Raw genomic sequence first — 18,405 nt, forward strand, 5'->3', positions numbered from 1 at the left:
TTCAAATGTATCCGGATTAATTAGAGTCACTTTTTCTAGTGGTTCCTGGATTGTGATTAGGTAACACTTAAGGAGCTTTTTCTAAATTATTATTATTATTTTTTATATTCAGAGTAAAATTGATGACTGATAAAGTCTCAGACACGATAATGTTTTGGAATTTGTCAGTTAGTTAATAGTTATTAATGAGGCTAATCTCATCAAGTAATTATTGATTAGCTAATGAGGAACTATCTCTTACATTGAATATTCCTAACCAATTAGTTAAGCTTGTTTCAACATTAGTTTATATTCGTAGCTGAAGAGTTATTGTAGTACTACTCATTAGTCCTGCATAGTTACTTATTAATGTCGGACCATTATTATAAAGTGTTACCCTAAAAACAAAAGTGTACAGAAGTGCTTGGCCATGCAGGATCACGATGATCAGGTGTTCACAGTAAATTCCCCGGTGTTAAATTTAACACCGCTCGGTGTTTATATGGGAACCACCAGCAGGGTGTTAAAAGTAACACTGATACAGTGTTAAAGTTAATGAGATAATTAAGTGAATAATTGAGTGATGATTGAGCATTATTGAAGACACCTGATGTTAACAAGCAGAATCACTGAAGGACAAAATCACAAATTGTAAGCCACCGTTATGGAGATCAGTGTTTGCTTTAGTTGGGCTCTTGACACTTATACTTTCACTTTAACTTTGTTTGTCTGCTTTTATTAATTTATAACAGTCAAATGAACAAAGAAAACTGTGATCTGACATTGTTGGTTATGTTTTGACATAATCATGCTGTAATCTGAGAAATCTAACTTTTCAGATGAATTGGCTTAACTTGTTAGTAACAGTTTAGTGATTGTGCAGCATATCCGTATTTTTCTTTTATCCGAAAATATTTAATAACAACTATTCTGATCAAATCACTTTCAACTTTATTTAGAAACACAGACATAAATAGTCAGCCTGTGTATCTCAACCATGGTGACATTAATAATCCTTGTTTCCACCAATCACAACTCATGGCTCCCATCATGCATTGCGGTATGAATAAATTATGATCTGAATTTGTCTATGTAATTTACTTTTCCTAATTGAATATTCTGCTCGTCACCATTGTTGAGAAGCATTGACTGAATTTTGAGGTTTATGTGTGCCTATAAGAAGTGTTTTTTTTTTTTAACAACTTGTAGAAATCCTTTATATTATATCTGACATTCTGGATATTTATGTAGAATCTCAGTTATGTTGTGACCTACAAAATTAACCACGAACATATATTTCAAATGAATGTCATAATATGACCAACACCATCATATAAATTGTCTCTTTGTTCATCTGGCAGGTATAACTCAGATGCAACAGCCAATTAAAATGTAAAGTTAATAATAAAAGGGTCAAGAGCCCAACTAAAACAAACACTCACCTCCATAACGGTGACCTGAAAGTTAGGTTTTCTCCTTGTAATTCTGCTTTAGGTGTCTTCAATAATGCTCAATCATCACTCAATTAATCACTTAATTATCTCATTAACTCTAACACTGCCTCAGTGTTACTTTTAACACCCTGCTGGTGGTTCCCATATAAACACCGAGCGGTGTTAATTTAACACCAGGGAATTTACTGTGTAGAAAACAGAACAGAAAATAACCTTTTTTTTAGTACGCTTTTTACTGAACACTAGAAAGAATACAAGAAATAAAAGAAGATTGTTGAAAATGTAAATGGGGCGTGACGAACGACTGGGCAGAAGAGTGATAAGAGACACTAGAGATATGAGACAGTATTAAAGGCATTGTGAGAGGCACTGAAGAGCAAACTGCCCTCGACATCATCCTACCAGTAAAGAGAGTCTGCGTGAAGATGAGGAAGACGTGTGTGACTTTGTTGACACTGCTCATATGTGTCCAGGGTAAGACCTTAATCTCGTAGACACAGGCAAATATTATTTCTCTACCGCTCCGTCACTTTAATGGCAGGTTCTCTTTTAAAGTTGGATAAATATTCTGTTTTTAAGTTGTATAGAGATTTAATGCATTTTTCTATGGAATAACATGCAAAAATTTCCTTACAACACAAAAAATTACTGAAAAGATGTCCTGAAATATCACACGTGTATGAATAATTGTTATAATGGCAAGTCTTTGGAGGGTGTATTTTAGGTGAGGTCCAATTGAGAGGTTCAATCTGGCAGAAGTTATCTAAACCTCTAACATCTTACAGACACCCCGATCAGGAGCCTATGCAATATTTGTGTCTCTGAGCAGCAGGGTCTCTCTTTCTCACAGTGTGTGCCCATGGCCCTTTGTACCCTCGTATTAAGGGTGTTGATGCCCAGAAGAAGGCATGGCCGTGGATGGTTAGTTTGCACACCAGCAATGGCCATTTTTGTGGAGGTTCCCTCATCAGCAGTCAATGGGTGCTGTCGGCCGCTCACTGTTTCTTTTGGTCAGACCCATATCAACACATTCAGTATATACAGATGTTACAAAAACTATCTTTTGTGATTTCTCTTGCACTATTTTTGTTTTTTTAGGGAGGATGGCACAGATATGGATGTGACCAGCATACTTGTGTACTTGGGAAAATTGAAGCAGCATATAACAAAAAGGAAGGAAAAAACGAGAGATGTAGACAACATCTACATTCACCACTTGTACAATCGTTTAACTTATGATGGAGACAATGACATCGCTCTGCTGCGCTTGGCTGATCCAGTCACCTTTAATGACTATATCAGTCCAGTGTGTCTGGTGCAGAGTGGCAGTGATTTCCCTGCTGGCACCAGTAGTCGGATCATAGGCTGGGGACAAATTGCTCATAAAGGTACATGGGTCCTGTCAACAACTAGATCTGACTAATTTATTCATATAAAGACATCACAATGATGATGATGTGTGTGTGTGTGTGTGTGTGTTTGTCTGTGTCCAGTGGATCTAGCTTTTCCTGGGACTCTGCAGGAGGCTGAAGTTTTTCTAGAGGATGATATTGATTGCCAGACCCAGCTGAATACATACATTAATCAACTGAACAGCCTGAAAAAAACAACATATATAAAATACACCACGAATATGATTTGTGCTAGGAATTCTGCTGGTGTTACAGCCAAATACTGTGTATGATGATTATCACTCATTACTGTATATACAGACCATGTCTGTCAAAATTTATTGTATCTTTACACATCAATTACTTGATTTTTTTTTTCAGTTTGTACTTCTGTTTGAGGTTTGTTATCATGAAAAGTAAAACAGGTGACTGAAAACACAACCTCTTCCCGTCTGCAGGGGGATTCTGGAAGTCCAATCATGAGTGAACACTGTTCAAAGTGGGTTCAGTTTGGCATCAGCAGCTACAGTTTTAAGTGTAGTCCAATCACTCCTGGTGTTTACACCCGTGTCTCACATTATGAGCAATGGATTAAAGACACTATCCAGAACAATCAAGACTTCCCACGATTTGTTAACCTAAACGACCAGTGCCCACGTAAGATTTTCTCACACACATTTATACAGTTACACACATTTATGCATCATTAATAACACGCTTAATTGAATGATGATTGTTTATGTGTATTTATACAGCAGACTCAGGAAAAAAGAGCGGGACAAATAAATGGTGCTGCTGTTGTGAGTCAAACACACACACACACACACACACACACACAACACATACTGTACATTAGTTAGTTCACACCAACAAGAGCGTGTTGTGGCTGTACATTAGTGTGTGTTCATATACAATTATAACTAAAAGTAAAAACTCCTTTAATACAACAGAACAATTTTTTGGGGGGGGACACTCCTTGTTTTGTCTCTTATGTGTGCAACTTTCTTGCGCTACGTATTCAGGATCTTTAGGATGTTATGCAAGAACTACTGTATGGTAGCATTTTATTAGGGGTATAACAAATGATAATGATTTAAAATTATAAAAGATTTAAATCCCATGAATTATTAATTAAATGTTTAGTCCTAATGAATTTTAACTTTAGTTACATTTTAGTTTAGTTCAATAAGAACCTGTTGAAAAATCAATATCAGTTTCTTACATAACAATTATTGGCCTTCTTCAGATTTGCAAATCGGGCTTAAAATCCTGTAGTGTGAACTTGGCTTAAAAAGCTGATAGTTCATCGCGATCTCACACATCTGTTATCAATGAAGCTTTCATAATTTATATACTTTGTTTTAATTAAAGGATTTGCCAGCATACAGAATTCAGCACTGAACAAAACGTCCGTTTTGAGCGGTGAGGGAAGTCTATCGTAAATGCTTGTGATTGGCCATTGCGTTCAAGAAAACAACACATGTTTCTGTGATTGGCTACATCACTCAACGCTTTATTCTCCCTCAACCCGCACCACACACAGAGTGCATTACCGCCCGCGCTCGGCGCTCCCTATATACTTCTTATTTATTAAAACCAGGCAATTGGTTGATGAAACATTGATTGAAATTAAGATACTGTTAATAAAAACTAATAATTCACTTTAAAGAAAGGTTTTTTGTGGTTTCTCTTTAAGATCTCTGTAAAAGTTTTAAAGTCGCGTTCATAACGGTCATGTCCGTGAATATAAAACGCATGTGTAGACTGATATTTTTCTAATGTCTGGACCGCTGATTTATATAATATATCATTTTATAGATGAGTGGCCTGGACTAGAGTGCTAGCATTCTATGTAAACAAATACTTCAACAGGAAGTAGAAAACCATTTATTCAGTTGAACCCGCTATGAATCATGGGAGGTGGATACTGTCTTTTAGATGTTCTGCCTTGGACCGAAGAGCACCCAAATCAAACTCAAAAAGGAATTGAGCAACCCATTCATCTTGAATCTAAACAGTGTCTTACATAAATTAGAAGTTAACTTGCAAACGTTATTGTCGTTTATTCCAGGGAAATTCACTCTAGTGTGTCCTTTCACAAAAAGTCAAAAGTGCATTTCTATCTGACGAAGAATGCAGTATTTTATTCTAGATTGTATATTTCATATTCTATAGACTCAACGGTATATTCCCTCATCCCCTGTTGTTGATTGTGTGTCTCTGCAGTGCGAGGTGAGGAGTAGTTCTGAAGACTCTTCTACAATGACCCGGACACATGCCTGTCACATGACTACGTCTCTTCAAGTCCCAGGATTTAAGATAGCTTTTAAAGCTCTGCTATATCTTTAACCAGTTCCACTGAAAACTGTTTCACAGAACTGCAATGTTTAATGAACACTTTTCTCTCTGTTGTTTACTGTCATCTGTTCATCATCTTAATTTTGCATAATGTTTGCCAATAAATATCAAGCATAGATCTTGTGTATTTATTCAAAGTCAAAATGGCTTAATTTTAAATTTAGTTCGCAATCATTTTTTTTTTCTCAGACAAATGAGACAATTATAAATGTATGATTATCTTCTTTTTATTTTGCACAAAATAAATAAATGTTAACACTTTACAATACAGGTGCCCTTATATGCATTAATGCACAGATAATATTGAGTTAGATAATAGATAATAATAATAATTGATGCACAGATAATAATAATGTGTGACTCAATATCTAAATGTGTCATCAAGGTTTAATCCCTTAAAACTTATTTTATTAAAGGGGGGGTTGACTGCTTTTTTTTTCTTTGCATGATTGTGTTTATGGGGTGCAATATAACATGTATTTGTAGTTTTTCTTTTCATAAACTTCACTTTTATTTGAGTAAACTTCACTTCCTGAGTCTATGAAACCACTCCCTCAGAAACAGGCAGTGGGCTCAGATTGGTTAGTTTGGGCTGTTGTGATTGGCTAAACTGTCGTTCACGTTGTCCGGAAGGTTAACGCCCATTACCTTTACAGGTGAAACGTGCATGTCGTGAGCTCCGGTCCAGATATAGATAAGGTAAATAATGGTGTCAAACTGCAGTATTAGGCTACGTTCACACTGCAGGCTGAAACGACCTAATTCCGATTTTTTTGCCCCTATGCGACCTGTATCTGATTTTTTCATGACAGTCTGAACGACACAGATCCGATCTTTTCAAATGAGACCCAGGCCACTTGGGTATGTGGTTCTAAATCCGATATGAATCCGATCTTTTGAAATGCGACTTCAATCTGAACGGCCAGGTCATATATATCCGACCCGCACGTCATTGCACGTACCTGTAGCTAGCCAATACACGCTAACGCCAACGTTTCTGCACTGTTATGGGCCGCTGCAGACGTGTCTCTTCCCCAGTGTTGTGCCTGAACGCGTTCAATGAACGATAGTGCATGAACGCGTTCATATACTGTATTACTGTCTGATGAACATTACTGTGAACACGTTCATTCTGGTGTCTGTGAACGTGCGCTCTCTGTCAGTTTAACTTTGTACAGTAGGGTGCCAGATTGATTTCTATAGAGCCTTCCAGGCGAAAACCTGGCTAAAACACATGTATACATGCCTTAAAATGTAGCGAAAAAACACCCAATCTGGCAACACCAGCCACCAGTGTCGCACCGCGGCCGCCGGTGACAAAGCAAGGAGCGCCGAGGACGCACACTATCAATTAAACGGGTTTTATGACGAGGTCGGTGAGGATCAGAAAAATCTTACATTTATGTGCAAACTTTTCCCGTCAATAAAATAATTGTTGTCTGTGTTATGGGCTGTGGCAATAATAATAATAATAATGAAACAAAAGCTCGAAATAATATGGAGAAAAAAAACTATTCCCCAAACAACAAGTGACGTCGTTGACTGTTGATTACTCTTCTGCGCATGCGGGTCACTTCTGGGTCATTTCACGTTCACACAGGAGATCACAAAAGGTCGCATTTAATTGGAAATGTGAACGGCCTTGCAAAAAAATCGAATTTTTTCAAAAAATCGGAATTGAGCATTAAGCCCTGCAGTGTGAACGTAGCCTAAGTTTGAGGCAGAATCAGACCGAGAAAGCGGCGATGAAGAGAGTCAAGCAGAACCTCACCACACACGGCTCTTACTAAATCTGTTTCTGAATGATAATTTGCTACATTTTTTTTTCTTTATACACATTTGTTTTACACAATAGCATTTGGGAAGCTCAAACACAGAAGACCTGACGTTAGTGACGTACCATAACCCAGCTGTATTCCCAATCGAGTCGTTTTTTAGGCAATATACTTCCTGACACTATTTAAAATGAAAAAAGTGAAATCGAAATCAATCCCCCCTTTAACAAACATATTTTTGTATTAAAGGGGACATATCATGCAAAATCCACTTTTTTAGCCCTCAAATGCATTTTGTTGTATATTTGGAGTGTTTATAAGTACAGAAAATATGAAATTATTCTCTTCAGGTGCTTCTATCACGTTACCGTATTTGCAGCGGAACTGCCAAATACGGACATTGACTACCGGCCCAACACTTCGAGCAATCCGCCATTATTATTTCTCGCTCCGATTTTGTAGTCCGAGCTCAATGATGCAGAAGTTACGAGAGGGCAAGTCAAAATGTTCGGTTGTTGGATGTGACCTGAAGCACTTCAAGGATTTCCACTTCAACAACCTCCGCCAGTAACGTTATACAGAAGGGTTTGCCGATTGACTACGTCTGAATGAGAGGTTAATTCCATCTATTTGGAGATGACGAACAGAGCATTTCGATAAGCTGTAAATATCGTTAATAAAAATAAAGTACTTTACTTTCTTAAAACACATGGTGGTCATGGTTTAGCAGTACCTTTGTCTTTCTTTGTTTTTGTTTTGAAGTAACGTTACACGTCTGCAGTTGCAGTATTATTGTTCTTGAGTTTCATCAATGGTCATTTAGCTGCTTTTCTAAACGTATCATATTATCAATACAGATTGTTTGTGGTAAGATTAGACCGTAGTCATTTATCTTGTCAGTGTGCTTGTTTTAACAAGAGAAATAGTCGACTTTCACTAATAACACAAAACAGTTAACTTACATACCAATACATTTATATGAAGAAGATCTGCAGGTTCGTCGTCGTCTTTATCAACTCGCTCGCTCTGGCTCGAATATGTAAGGCTTGATGGACAAGTCTTCTGTTGTTGACATTTTATTAACGTGTGAATAAAAATGTTCTTTGAAGGTATTGTATATAATCAAACTACAATAATGGCCGAACGTGGGGAGTTGAACCGACCGTGAACTCATCGACCTGGAGAGCGGGTGGGGTATGACGCATCTCCTTGTTATTTAAAGGGGACGCTTTGAAACGGGTCGCTCAAAGACGCACATCAGAAAAGGGGTAGAAAAGGGGCTTGTGGAGCTATAATAATGAGGAATTCAGACCCAAGCATTGCAGTTATGTTTTATATAGACCACAACGGTATGATTTATATGTAAAAATGAATGATTTAAAAGCATGATATGTACCCTTTAAAAGAGACTTTACTTTAATAACTCAACAGCACTGAAGAAATATATTCTAAGCATAGTCCTTTAAAACAAATAAAACTCCCTCTGACGGTGGTGACTTTAATTTTAGGGTTTAAAAGGGGACATGTATCGATAGCATAAATAGTGATCAGCAACGCTGCTATTGGCTGTTCAGCATGGCCAAAGAACACGCTCAGTTTTTCCCTAAACAGAGCAAGCGCTTTTAATGGAAGGTTGTGCCGAATTTCAGTCTTTAATTAAAATGCCAGGGAACACCTCAAAGTGTGCAAAAGCCAGGAGAGAGTGCTGGCAAAAGTAGAAGACAAATTAAATGCGTTTGTGGTGGCCATGTTAGATGTTTTAATAACTTGTTATTATTATTATTATATTTTTATTTTCATAATTTCATTATTACTTTGTTCATTGTAATGTCGAGTCACCACACTATAATAATGGACATGGTGAAAGTGAAGTACAAAAAATATTCTACTTAATGGTAATTTTACTAGGCCTTATAGGCCTGCTAGTTCTAAAAAGGCACTGTTAAATAAATGATTGTCTGTTTATAAAAGCAACCAGGGAAAAGGCTGAGAAAAAAATAATAATGATGCTCCTGTCCCTGGCAGAACAGCTGACCCTTGGGTTGAATGTGAATTGCCCTGTTGTGAAGGGCATCCCTGGGTTCAGCTCTTCCAGACCCACATCATGGACCAGTAGCAGCAACACCTTCATTACTGGGAAATGAGATTTAATTTATCTCTGTATAGTGTGAAATAATTTGTTGCTGCATTAAATGAAATAGACCTATAATCCGAATTGGTTGGTTTAGTCATTTCAACTGTTAAATCTTGAGTAATGATAAATTGCTTTGTCTTGTGAAAGTAAAAACTGATAAACTAATGTTAATGTAAAAATATTTTGAGTTATTAATCACATTGCACTGGAGAGTGAAGAAACCTTCACAGATGACTGTGGAAGTACTTTAATTTAATTGATGGCTTTAATTGATTTCTACTTGTGCCTATGCCTATTATTTCAGGAGTCCACATGTACAGAAGAGTCTGCACACAGCAGTGATACAGGGGTGGGCAGTGTAGAGACAACTTTTCCTTTTTATTTGTTGCATGAGGCATGTGTGACACAAACAACACAGGATGAAATTCATTCCCTATATGAGTCTTCAACAGAAAATAGAGTGTTTTGAAAAAACAAAAATCAGGGGGACTTTGCATAATTTGTAATAAGAAAATAGGCATATTTTTCAGTCTTAAATGTGCAATAGAAGAAAATATGACCATTTACTCCACTTTACCTCCATATTTAACCTCTTAAACGAGCACATTTTCTCCAAAGCCTGTAAAAAAATATGGACGTAGTGTCCGTGACGTCACCCATAGGTTTCTGAAGAGCGTTTTTGAAGCCTAAAGTGGGCGGGGCCGGCCATCGCCATCTTGGCAGTGCGTCACCTCTCGTCATTCCTGGATAAATTAAAATGGGCAAAGAGGCGGGACGCGGGTGGAGCTGATGTACTAATGCTATGCTACTGCCCTCACGCTGAATTGACAGCTGATTGAAAGAATACGGTTTGGTCAAACAAATGGTTTAAACACGACCAGCGCGACAGATCGCCATGACGGGAAGAGGGATGACCGTGCGTGTCAGTGACCTTTTTTGGAGCAATACCTCCGCGATATCCTCCAGATTGAGGCACAAGGGGTTATACTATGCAGTGGAGGGATGTATTCAAAATATAAAAATACACAATGAAGGAGACACGACTACTATCGAGGTGAATGCTTACCCTTTTCAAACGAAATCAGGTCAACTCCATGACCTGTACCTCAAATGCAACCAGCACAGCCTTGAAGAAGATTTTATCAGCTGGTTCAGTGGCTAATTGTTTGGAGTTAGAAATAAAAGGGTATGCGCGTGACGTCACCGTCGGCCTTAGTGCCTGCAGTTACTCACAGTGAGTGGCAAAAAGACTGAGCGGCTATACATGTTTTCAGCATGAATGCCGCGAAAAACAAACACAACACACATATAAAGTGGGAAAGAGCTTTGAGATTGACTGGACAACTAGATTTGACAAAAAAAAAATCAGAGGTATATTTTTACAGACTGCTATAGAAAGAAGAGCAAATGGATCGCTGCAATTCACAGAAATAACTAGACTCCAATCAGCGAAAGGTGGATTTGCAGTTGTGTCAATATGCTGAATTTAGGTGTATAACCATACCCATATATTTTGTATTGTTAGATATATTAACAAATCATCAATTAAATATTTATCATTGCATATTCTGCATTATTGGATGTTTTTTAAAAAACACTGACCAAAAAATATTATATTGCTTTTATTTCTCCGGTGTCAAAATCAGGCAAACGTAAATGTCAGGCAACACCATTCCTGGCTGCATGTCAATATCCATGGATCACTGGATCTTAAGTAAGTTGTAAGGAACACTATATTGAGACCAACATTTAGTTTAAATTGATTAAATTGTTCTTTTTAAACGCATTTTCGCAAATTTTTCTGAACGACCGATGTGTTGGAAGCAGGACTTTAATTTTGACGGCGCTGCAGACTTTTATTTTGACGGGCGGCAGTAAGAACACCAGCGCCTAATCAGTGATCGCACAGAGCTCTCTCACATTCTCAGTCTTCATTAGTTTACGATCTCTCATCTCTGTCAGTCATCATATCTAATAGTTTGACAGAACTGGAGGCTACGGAAGTGGTAATAAAATAAAGTACATTGTTTGTGAAAAAGTAATGCGTTTGCTTTTATATTATTTGTAACAGAAAAGGCAAACAATCAGCCTAAAATACTTTCTCATTCACCGTCAACATTCACAAATGCGCATCTACATCATTTAAACAAATCTCTGAATATCTAATAAACATTTAAACTTTGTCTTTGTAATCCTGGATGAAATGTAAATGTCACATTGTTGTCCACATAATGCTTGCATTTCTTTTACATGCTTTTAAAACTTTTGTGTTCAATAGGTCTATATAAGAAAAATATAGACTTTGTCCTGTAGTCTCTTTTCACATAGCCTACATACGTTTTACCTTGCGACTTAAGTTCAGTAGACGATAACAATTATTTGGAAAAGATATAAATAAATAAAAATAATAAATATAAATCTATATATATTTCTATAAACACATATTTGTTTTACCAACTGTAAAACTCCAAACAGAAAATATCCATGAAGATATTAGTCACTCCAGTCCCAACCGTATGAAGATGGTTTGATTATGATTTGAAAAATCTATTCACATGAATCCCATTCACATAGCTAAACACTATTGCATATAGCGACGCCCCATACAACACCATATGTTGTGATGGAGTGGTTTACTGGCAAACATTGGCAGGCTTCCTTCATAGATTTTACCAACTGTAAAAATAGATAAATAAATAAAAGAACAGGAAAAAAACTATCTAACAGAAGTGCAGGGCATGTAAAGAGAAACGTTTAACCTCTTAGGTTTATTTTGGAATTCCGCATGAAATTGGACATACCCAAACCTGATGGCTCCCCATACCCACATACAGTGAAGTATATGCAAATAATTGGTGTCATTTTATAGGAAACCCTTTAAACAAACAAAATCAAGTGTCAAATGTAATAAAAATTATTGTATGCAATTTAAATATTGTATGATTTAAAATGTCAAAAGAAACACACAAAAAAGTAGGCGATTTTGTGTTTTTTGTTTCTTTGAATATTTCATTAAAAGTTTTCAAGTTCCATTTGATTCCACTAGAAGTCACCAAACACTGAAAAAAATATTATGTATCTAACATTTTGCTTTCAAAAGTTATTGCTATGAAACCAAAGGGAGGCAAAGTGGCTTTTAGTGTGTTTTTGGAGTCTTCAAGGTCCTGACTGCAAAAAAAAAAAAAGAAAAAGAAAAAAAGAAAAAATAAGATAATAAGAAAATTACACCAAAAACCTCAGTTTTACTATTTTCTAAAAGTACTTTTCCCATAAAAACACAAATATTCCCATATACACTGTATGTTTCATGTTCTTCTCAAAAAATAAGTAATGGGGTAGAAAAAAATGAGATCTGCAACATGAAAATTGAACTTTTTGATATTTATTCATAACTCCTATACAATATTTTAGATCACACACACACACACTCACTCACTGACTCACTCTCTCTCTCTCACACACACACACACACACACACACACACACACACACACACACACACAGGTGTGTCCGTCCCCTTCCTGGTGTCATTCTTTATAACAGTTGCGTGAGGACACAAAGCCACACCACATCCAGAGCAAAACACAGGAGTCTTTGATATTGTTCCTTGTCTTTTGCAAACAACACATTGCCTCCTTTTTTTGTAGCATCTGTGCTAAAGTACTGTGGAATACAGTGGCTGGTTGTTCAGCTGGTGGTGGATGAACAAGCTTTACCAACTGCAAATGGCTCTGATGGAGCTGGTATGGGCTGTGTGGCAATGTCTGCAAGCTCAGACATCATAATAAGAAGAAGAATATAACAATTAATGTGAATGAATGGTACTTCACATCACATCATCACTATTATACATGTGACGTGATTTGAAATTGAATGCTAATTCAAAAGATGTGCTGTAAAATAATGCATTGTGATGGGTAGAGTTGAGCCGGATACTCGGCTGAAACGAGTATCCGGTACGGATAAAGCACTTTTGTCGAGTACGAATATTATACGAGTAATACGAGTCAATATCTGTGCTCGGATAAAAAAAAAAAAAAAAATGTTACTAAAAAAAGTTATGTTGAGATTAAGGCTGAGCGATATATCAATATAAAGAATATATATATTTTTAAATGTGATATGTAATTAAACCATATTGCATATCGATATAGGCTATTCAGGTTTGCGCTGTGATCCTTCCAAGCAAGCTGCTGAGTGCTGACCCAGAGCTCTCTGCACTGCTCCCCGCGCCCCAGACACTCCTTTTCCACTTTGCGTGCTTGATTAAAGCATGTTATGTTATGAAATAAAGTCTTTCACCTCAGCAAAACGGACTTTCTGTCCTGTCACCCGTTAGTCTTAACGCACACTCAATTGCACGCGCAAATGCGGTGGCGCGCGCTGGATCGCCTCTGTATACAGTAAAGTGCAAAAGAAACTATACGAGCATGCAACACCGTTACGTTGTAAATTACACGAAATAAAAGCAATGCAGTTATGATTTTCATTCTATTCACCAGAGCAGTTTCCATGTTTCATAAACAGTTCTTGTTAGTATTGTGTATTCACTATTATTCACCATAGTAACTGTCGTTTCTATATTAACCCCTTAATGCCCCTATTTTTCTTTGTTTTATTTTTTATATTTTTTTAAATGACTGTAATGGCTCATACCAACGTTGTATTAACAAAATAAATAAACCAATTAATAAATCACAATTACAATTCCAAGGGAATAATCTGCAATGAAGATTTTTGTCATAATCATGCAGCCCTAAGGTGAAGAAACCTGATTATTATTTATTCATTTGGTTTAGCAAATGTTCAAGTTTCAATAAAACTACTTGTGACATGTCATATTTGGCTTTGACTGAACATTTGCTCTCACTTTGCAGAAAAAATATCGGGATATATTATTTTGTATATCGAAATTCAGCCTAAATATATCGGGATATGACTTTTGGTCCATATCAGCCGTAGTTGAGATGAAAACTCTTGTTCATTACATTTTACTTTATAATTGCAGCCACTTGTGTTGTATTCATTGTTGCAAAACTTGTCGTTTGTCATCGTGATCAAAACCATTGATCTGAAGCTCAATGCTGATGCTGTCATGTAAATAGTTTTATTTCTTATCAGCAAAAAATATAGCAATTTCAGATCAACCCATATCAATTGCATGCTTAAAATAACATACCGGTTAAAGCCCCGCCCATTTCAAGACTACCCGACCCACTTCCGGGTTTAGGCCCCGCCCAGTCCGAGTACAGATACAGATACAGATAATTCATATGGTTAACAGATACAGATACAGATAATGCTGTACTCGCTCATCCCTAGTGATGGGTCATTTCGGCTCCACGTCAGAGAAGTTTCTCTTCTTTTCTGTCTTCCGTGTGTCCATGGCGTAGGGGAAGTGGAGACTTGAATATTTAGGGGCGTGTTATTGAATATTTGAATATTGAATACTTGAAAATTTAGGGCCGTGTTACACAGAATGATCTTTATGATATAAAAGTGATATAGCTGACAACAAACAGAAAACATGCAGTTAAACTTACTTTGCACACCAAAGCCCCACAAGATGTGCCATCCATCTTAAGTGGATGCTCTATTGTGGCACATACCCACTCTAAAGGCGGGCATACACTGTGCGATGTCTGTGCGATTTCAGCAAGGTACCTACTCACACTGAACGAGTAAATCGCATGCGATGCAAAGCCAAAGTTCAGGATTTATGTGCTCACACTGTACGGTCCGATCGTCGAGCTGCGACTTCACTGCTCACACTATACGTGTAATACCTGCGATAACCCCCTGGATTGCGCCTATTTACGTGTATGTATCCAGAGATATTGTCAAAACAAGCATCTGCTATCAGTATCAAGATGATTTAGCATTTTCAATTTATGCATTTAATTATTATTAGTATTATTGTATTATCATTATTAGGAGAGTCCTATAGGCTAATTTTATTATTAAATTGATCCGCTATTATAATTAATTTGCCACGCAATATTTTCACAGCACATAACCAACGTGCTGTGATGATAATAAAATATTACATAATCTTACTCCTCATTAAAAATGGTCGATCGTGAGAGGTTAATCGCCTCTCGTTTCTCCCTGTACACTGCACGAACACTGCACGACAAACGACGCACGACAAAGCTGAAAATCGGTCCAACACGAAAATGAGTCGCACGAGTCAGAATTCGGCTCAAAATCGGATGAAAATCGCACAGTGCATGCCCGCCTTATGCATTGACACCCTTCTGTGTCATGAAGGCTATATAAATTGCACATGTAAGTCATGAATTGAAATCACTAATAGAAGCAAATAATGTCAAAAAAGGAAAAGAAAACACTTTCCTAGTTGCATCACATTATTTGTCGATGTCCACTGACTTGGCCCCAAATGGGTCTATGTACAGGGATCGCTTTTCCTTTGGATAAATAACCTTGATAATGCAATAGCACACGTGTAAAAAATGTGTTCATCTTAATAAGGAATAGTTGATGCTTTGATGTTGTGAGGCACTCACTATTAGTGTCCTGTGCTTGTTTAAACACAAGCCTCCAACTAGTACATCATAATCCAATGGATCCAGCTAAAACAATGCAGATGACTGTCAAGGTACACCTTACCACATAGTGAAAAAAGCATGATAAGGTGATTACCTTCCTCAGTCCTTTTTTTGTTTGTAGCCAAATGGCTTTCATTTGGTAGGAGTCTACTACAAAGCCTCTTCTGGACTTTGTAGTGTACTGTTTTACTAAGCTGGTGAGGTATGCGTTTACTATCTAAAAACAGTAGGATATTATTAGTCATCTTTATGTATATTATAAGCCTCAAATTTCTGGAGAAAATTTTGTAGGGCCCCATCATGCTCCATAAAATACCCTTTCCCACCAGCCCAGATAGCCTCTATCACTAAAATAAAATAATATATTAATAATGAAATCATTGTATTCAATTGTTAAAAGGTTACCAACAAAACTTACGCCTTTCTATTGCATCACGTTGTGTACCACTTGGAGCCTGTGTGGAACAAAAATGAAATGTTCAGTTAATGTTATTAAGTGGACAATTTCAGGGTAATATCTGTAGCCCAGTGGTAAACTTGGGTATTATAGTGCACTGGGAGTCGGTGGGTTATTATGAATCTCTCTTACTCTCAAAAGTGAGTTAAAAAAGTAAACGATTATTTACTTGGAAAATAATAAGGAGACACCTGACTTCTAAATATGCAAATATCAGTTAATTTTATGTAATTAAAAGGAGAGTGATATTTGGTAATTTTATTTCGTGACAGTAATTAAAACAAAAGTTTATATTATTTAGTTAAATAATATTTGGCAGATGTTTTAGGCCGTTTAACATTATGTTATTGTTACTGTTTTTATGTTACTAATTGTATTGGTAATTTGAGTGTATTTGAGTATTCACGCTGTATAGCCAATAGTGTTTGGCGGAAGAGATGCACGTGACCTGGTGAGAGAAAGGGCTGGAAGTTTCGGTTTTTTTCCGCGGCTTCCCGCTGTACCCGTGTGGAGCACGAGACGCAGGCACGGGAGAAGAAAAAATAAGACGCTAAAAAGTGCGGGTGACTCATGAATCGGGAATCGGAGGACCGCGAATCAGAGAAGAGGACCGCGGAGCGAACTCAAGATGTCTGTGAACCGAGAGACAGAGTGAGAAACGACGCTGAAGACCCGTTTTACGGACCGTGAGAGACGGAGCGCGAGAGACAGAGCACGAGCTGTAATCTGAGGTAACTGTTTAGTCGAGATCGCTAGCCACCGTGGTGTTTTGCTGGGCGGAACTGACGGTTAATCGCACCCTACATGATCAGCTGGACCGAAGTTTTCGACGCTCTCAATGTTTTACAAGTGTTTGTTCACCGCACTGAAACGTTTTGCAAGACCAAAACAGGCCTGCAATGTTATTTTCTGTTCAGTAAAACGTGACCGTGAGTAAACTTAAACTTGCGTGTGAGTGGACCCACCACTACATTTGCTATCTATTTCAGGACACTTGATGGTGTGTTTGTGTTATTTTGTTTATTGTAAAATTCTCTGTGTATTTTCTCTTACAAGGAAAGAGATAAAGAGGGACTTTTGGACCATTTATTTTTGTAATAGCTAGCTAATAGGTAATAGGTTGCTAGCTAAATAGTTAAAAAAAGGGTTATTATTTAAGTGTTCAGGGAATATTTTGATCATTTATTTTGTTTATTGGTCAATATTGAGATAAGGGAATAGCTTTTATATTTATTTTGTTAATTTCTGTGATCTAATTAAACCGGGGTGTTTTACCCTATTCTTTTTTTTTTTTTTAAATATAAACCATCTCTGGGTCTCCTTATTTTTAAAATATTTTATTATTAACTCTTTACACACTTATTAGGTGCACCTTCGTGGTATCCACCTGACTACATCGAACCCAAGCACCCTCCATTTTTAAGTAATTCACAGAGTGGTTGTACGGGTGATGCATATCTTACATAGCATATATTCAACTTGCATAAGAGTGCTGCTGAGATGTTCCTGCTGCTGTTTGTTTACACTGTATAGTGCATGCAGGTGGCAACTGGAGTGACTCTGCAGATGGGGACTGGGACTTGGGACACTGAACTGTGCATGTAGCAGGGCACCAGACAGGAATTACGATGGTAGCCATTTTAGGCCATTTGTGTGGCAACCTGGACTCTGGCTCAATGTAACCGGTAAGTTGGTCCACATTTACCTTCAGTATCGCCTTTCCTTTATCTGAAACTAGGTCCATAACCTTTACCCTCAATGTTAATAATGGTAAAAGGACCCAGCATGGCACTACCCATTTTTCCTCCTGCCTGCCGAGCCTTCACCTTCCTCACCTTTTCTCTGACCTTTTCCACATTCTCTAAGACCACATTGTGCACTTTCGGCAGGCCTTGGGAGGCCAGTTGACAAGTATTGTGATGCCACTGTTCTCTGCAACTTATCATTTACCTGAAATATACAAAACACAAACACTCCTAAAATTAGTGATATCAGCAATGCAAGGTTTAGGATACAGAATATGCATCTGACATTTACGAATCCACCTCATGATTTTCAGAAAGCTCTGAAGGGTATTGTCACAGGTGTGGTGTGGGTAGAAGGTGGCAGGCTGAGGCAAAAGCTCCAATTCCAATATTTACTCAAAATAAAGTCAGTCAGTCAGTCAGTCATGTTTATTTATAAAGCACATTTAAAAACAACAGCTGTTGGCCAAAGTGCTGTACAATGTATAAACAATATCAAAAAGACATAAAAACAAATAAACAATACACAAACACAACACAATG

The 18,405-nt window shown here is 37.3% G+C and overlaps 1 protein-coding gene across 1 annotated transcript; it reads left to right on the forward strand.

Moving 5' to 3' along the window:
* Positions 1-1,671: 1,671 nt before the first annotated feature.
* Positions 1,672-5,323, forward strand: LOC120489832 (chymotrypsinogen B). The gene is made up of 7 exons (XM_039686991.2): positions 1,672-1,907; positions 2,284-2,443; positions 2,532-2,821; positions 2,927-3,111; positions 3,283-3,481; positions 3,580-3,624; positions 5,051-5,323. Exons 1-7 carry the CDS (start codon positions 1,859-1,861, stop codon positions 5,065-5,067), a joined length of 945 nt encoding a protein of 314 aa, XP_039542925.2. The 5' UTR covers positions 1,672-1,858; the 3' UTR covers positions 5,068-5,323.
* The last annotated feature ends 13,082 nt before the right edge of the window (positions 5,324-18,405 follow it).

Source organism: Pimephales promelas, chromosome 24 (assembly GCF_988280905.1).
Source record: "Pimephales promelas chromosome 24, fPimPro1.hap1.1, whole genome shotgun sequence".
NCBI lineage: Eukaryota > Metazoa > Chordata > Actinopteri > Cypriniformes > Leuciscidae > Pimephales > Pimephales promelas.

What these genes read in the sequence shown, in the direction of transcription:
- LOC120489832 (XM_039686991.2), top strand. Translation starts at nt 1,859, where the DNA reads ATGAGGAAGACGTGTGTGACTTTGTTGACACTGCTCATATGTGTCCAG. An exon ending in GGGACAAATTGCTCATAAAG is followed by an intron (nt 2,822 to 2,926) that starts GTACATGGGTCC and finishes GTCTGTGTCCAG; the next exon opens with TGGATCTAGCTTTTCCTGGG. An exon ending in CCTAAACGACCAGTGCCCAC is followed by an intron (nt 3,482 to 3,579) that starts GTAAGATTTTCT and finishes GTATTTATACAG; the next exon opens with CAGACTCAGGAAAAAAGAGC.